The sequence below is a fragment of the Arachis ipaensis genome, chromosome B10 (assembly GCF_000816755.2).
Source record: "Arachis ipaensis cultivar K30076 chromosome B10, Araip1.1, whole genome shotgun sequence".
Classification (NCBI taxonomy): domain Eukaryota; kingdom Viridiplantae; phylum Streptophyta; class Magnoliopsida; order Fabales; family Fabaceae; genus Arachis; species Arachis ipaensis.
In genome coordinates this window covers 105,796,276-105,801,018 of record NC_029794.2, presented here as the reverse complement: position 1 = coordinate 105,801,018, position 4,743 = coordinate 105,796,276, and the positions used below count along the sequence as shown (strand labels likewise).

The window sequence follows — 4,743 nt, the reverse complement described above, 5'->3', positions numbered from 1 at the left end:
TTTTTTGTCGGATGAATTAGACCATTTCTTAAATATTACATCACAAATTCATTCTCATTACATTCTCACACACACTGTACTTAAAAGGTTCTCATCCACTACTTAGTCTTATCAAATTTCAATTCCAAATTAAGCATAATAAAAGACACCATGCTTGCCACTTGAACTAAACCTCAACTGCTATATCCCACTTTATTACGTCATTCGTTAAAGGAGCAACAACATAATGTCACAAAAGCCCTTATTGGAACAGAACTTTAATTGCAATTTTTTTATTTAAAAAAAAATGTGTACCTATCATGTAAGTTAACTAACAATATCCACACAAAAAATTTGGACTCCTGGGCCTGACTCTACAAGCAGGACCACATTAAAATTAGTCGCATAATAATATTGTGAATGTACAAATCCCCGAAACATGTCAGAAGCTAATAACATCTAACATGAATTTAACAATCAAAGAAAGAAAATTTCTCTAGCTAAGTAGGAACAAAGCCTCAGGCACCACCACCATCAATCAAAACTCCAATGCTTCAAATTTCTTTGCCAATTATTCTTGGAATCCAAGGCTTCAAGAATGTGGAACGCAAAAATCAAGAGGTGTCTTGTATTTGAGCAAGTTATTTTGGTTTTCCGAGCACCAAACAAGGCATATAACAACCTAGTTCCTAGAGCCTAACAGGCAATCCAAAGTTGTGGAATGTCTTGATGGTCCCATCACAACCGGCCGCAACTATCGATAGTCCCCATGTTTCTGACACACAGCCGTCATTACAAGGTTCCTTGGGGCGTAGCTGCGGCCGGCTGTGATGGAATTCATCGTGCTCCGCAAGAGGTAAATCCCAACTAGGGAGCTTCTCCTCTGGCCATGTCATGGAACCGCGGCACGTGCCGTCAATGGAGAACCAACTACCTAAGGAAAAACGTTCCGAAGAACCAACTACCATGGGAGCAGCTTCTAGCTGGTGTTGAGTTTCTGGGAAACAATGTGCAAAATTGTTGTAGGAGTTGCTACTTTCTGTGCTCATTCCTGACCAAGGTATTGCAACAGTAACACCCTTGGAGCAAAAGTACTCACAGGAATTGTTCGATTTTGCATGCTTGGATGAAGCATTTCCAAAGTCTTTGTAGTTCCAAATATATACACGAGAGTCATCTCCAACTGAAATTATATGTTTCTCGCTCGACATAAATGCACCTGATGTCTGACTTCCAGATTTTCGACGTCCTAAAGATAAAATTTTACATTGTTAGAAATATGATCATTAATGTATTTCTTCTGATCTTGTCAGCTTAAATTTTTACCAACAAATAGTTTCATTACATAATATCAGAGCTTTTAAAACATAAAAAAGAAAGGAAAGAACTATCTTAAATTTATCAATATTATTGTGATTTTTCAATAAGGTCAGAAAGGGAATACATGTTATGTTATGTAACCTAAAACAGACATGTAAACCATTTTAAAAAAATAAAAGAGAGTCACATATACACACAAAAACAAGATTATTATAGGAGATGAGTCTAAATTTAAACAAAAAGATAAAAATTGATGATTACGCTTTACGCTTGCTTAGCAAAACAAAAAACAGAACATTTAGGAAATCCGTAACAATGACAAGTCCGCAAGTTCTTCAGGTCAACTAAAGATCTTGATACAAATGAAGGTTGACCAACCACACAACAAAAGTTGAAAAGTTATAAGAAAGAAAAACGAAGGTTTAAAATTTTGCAAACTATCCTAGCACTGGTATTGAATGCTCTACCTTTAAATATCTGAACAAGTTCCATGCCTTCCAATATTCGGACTTTGGAATCTTCTGATGTGATCATGACTCTTTGGTGGTTTTTCTTGGAAAACTGCAATAGAACAAGTGTTGCAATATTAACAAAGTTAAGTATAAAATATTAAAATTCTTTTTAGTGAAGAATGTCGAGATCAAAACCTGAATTCCCGTGATCTTGTTGCGAGATGTTGATGTTCTCTTCTTTCCGCTAACATTAATCTGTGCCTCAAGATGGAAATGTTTGCCTAAATCATTAGTAATCAAATTTAGACACTCGTTTAATTCATTTCCTATCTTATTTTTTTCAGAAAACCAGGGATCATAACTATGGTAATCTCAAAGCTATAAGTACTTACCCGAAGCAACATAAAAGCGACATATGCCGGTAAGGGAACCAACAACAAATCCCTGCATAAATAAATAATCTAAGGTTCAAAATCCCCTTTGAATGTAAGTTTCTATATTAAGAATAAGTAAAAAGAGATCAAAAATTTTTTTGACAAGATTTAGTAGAGTACTGATAACATTAACAAACCTTTCCATTTGGTTGGTAACTTATGGCAGTTATGACATCTCGAATGTCTGCCCAGTCAACCACTCGCTCTTCACGCATTCCCCATATTCGAACTTTACCATCTATGGAGCCACTGATGAAGTAATTTTCATCAACAGGGTTGAATTGAATGCATGTCACTGCTTCCATGTAAACAAGAGATGCAATAATTAAATATCATACTAAGTTATGCAATAATGGTTCATATTATAGTTACAACTAAACAGAAAAGAATGACATTAAAAGGGTTGGTTCTGAAATTACCATAATCTGTGTGATGGAAAACATTTAGACATTGATTACAACCAATCTGCCACATGCGAACAGTTCTATCCATTGAAGATGAAAGCAGAATCTGCATCAAGAGATATGATAGATCAGATTAACATTCAAACAGAACACATAAGAGACACAATAACAAGTTAAACTCACATCCGAACTTGACCAAGCCAGATCCAAGACATCACTGGAATGACCACAAAATTCTTGCATTGGTGATTCCTCAATTTGGAAAATCCTGTTTGGGAACACAACAAAGGATTGAGTTTTAGGAGCAGAGTTGTGTGGTTTCACTTTGCTGTCAGCACTCTTAACTCCATTGAAGCAAAGACTGGATGCATCGGTCGATACGACGCGCCAAATGCGAACAACGCCGTCTTGGCCTCCACTAGCAAGATAGCGGCCACTGGGACTAAATTTCATGGTCCAAATTAGGCCATCGTGAGCTCTGATATTCTGTCCAGTAAACAATGCACTCAATTCCATCCACCTCTTTTTATTCTGATTCACATTGATCCTTCTTGTAATTTTAGTACTTCCCTTATCCAATCTTGATCCAATTTTCATTCCATATGCAATGCGGTTCCACCAATTCTTCTTCTTTTTACTTGTACAAGTTCCAAATTCTCCAAGCTCTTGTTTGGCCAAAGTAACCGGTGAATTCTCCGGTCGTTTCTTAATTTCATCAAACAATGCTACGTCTTCAGAAGTAGGAGCACAGGAAATGGAAGCATTTGAAGATGAGACATCATCAAAATCATTCATATTGTGTGAAGAAGAGACACTAACACTAACCATACCCATCCTCTGAAGAAACCTTTCCCTCCTTTCCTCCACACAAAGAGGCTCATTCATCCAAACCTCATAACCAAACTCATCATCATCATCATCGTGAGGTGGTGACAAGCAATCCAGAGAATCAAAGAACACTTCATCTTCTCCACCATCATCAGAGAGCAGCATATCCTCCTTATATTCAAATCCCCTTAAATACCAATGTGAAACATACATGTCCAGTTTCCAAATCCCAAGTCCAAAAGAAAACAGCCAATAACAACACTTGTTTTGAGGTCAGTAACCATCATAAACAAAACCAACAAGAATGAAATATGGTTCTCACAGAGCCCAAGAAGAGAACTTTATGTGTGGACACACAGTATAATATGTCCGTCTTGATGGTAAGAATATATATATTGGAAAGTGGATTGAGACCGACCCTCCAACTATGGTGGTAGCTGGTGGTACAAGTCAATGGACAAGTGCAGTGAACCTTTGGTAAAGGAAACAAAACGAGAAAAAGGTAACAAGTGTCGTGTGGAGCAATGGTGTGAGAGTTTCTTGAGATCTGTGCCTTCTTTTGCTTCGTGGCTCTCTTCACAACACACGCTGCTGCTTCCTCTTTCTTTTCACAGTCTATCAAGGTTACACCTATGTCTCTTCCTTCTTCCTTTCTTCCTCTCGTAACTAACCAACAACAATTTCACTATTAGAAACCAACTATGTGTCTGTGTTCCGTTCAATTTAAACTAATCAATCATGAAATTCGAATTGAATAATCGCAATTTATTATAATCAAACTGTAGTAATACTACTCTTTTTTATTCACAATAAAATTTACAATTTCATCTTACTTGATTTTTTTAGTAAAATTCAAAATATATATATATATATATACACAAAAATATAATAATTAATTTTAATATGAAAATAACAATTTTAATTTTTTATCGTATGATAGAGTGAAGAGACCAAAAAAAATTGGAATTTTGAAAAAGCCAATTTCCATTTCGAGGCTAAAACTGTTACTTACACAAAGAATATTACTCTATTCTACTTTGCTTTTCAATATTCATATAGTCAAATACCAGCATGGCATTGGCAACATCAACAACAAACAATATGAGAATCTGCAAGCAAACTTGAAACATCACAAGTACATTTTTTGGCTGAAATGTTGAAAACCAATGTCAAACTTTCGAGATAGTAGTGGTAGATTTGTTTTTTAATTCAAATTTTAAGGGGAGTTTTTAATTGGTGTAATTAAAACTCGTACACGTACATAATTCTATAATTCATGCAGTACTCCCAAAAAATTACTGTTCTCTCATTTAATAATATTTTAAA

At 35.6% G+C, this 4,743-nt stretch overlaps 1 protein-coding gene across 3 annotated transcripts in view; it reads right to left on the bottom strand.

The window, feature by feature from the left end:
* The window catches only part of LOC107624266 (vegetative incompatibility protein HET-E-1), a 5,926-nt gene continuing 1,427 nt past the window's right edge, over positions 245–4,743 (bottom strand). Inside the window, exons 3-9 of one of the 3 annotated variants that reach the window (XM_016326755.2) lie at positions 2,773–4,083; positions 2,605–2,695; positions 2,323–2,480; positions 2,144–2,195; positions 1,947–2,032; positions 1,767–1,860; positions 245–1,228 (exon numbers count right to left, since the gene is read on the bottom strand). In XM_016326755.2, the coding sequence (XP_016182241.1) occupies positions 669–1,228; positions 1,767–1,860; positions 1,947–2,032; positions 2,144–2,195; positions 2,323–2,480; positions 2,605–2,695; positions 2,773–3,630 (1,899 nt within the window). In that variant the 5' untranslated portion in view covers positions 3,631–4,083 and the 3' untranslated portion in view covers positions 245–668. Of the gene's footprint in view, positions 1,229–1,766; positions 1,861–1,946; positions 2,039–2,143; positions 2,196–2,322; positions 2,481–2,604; positions 2,696–2,772; positions 4,123–4,743 lie in introns of those variants that run through there. The other 2 variants (XM_021113425.1, XM_016326754.2) reach the window with 2 other exon arrangements.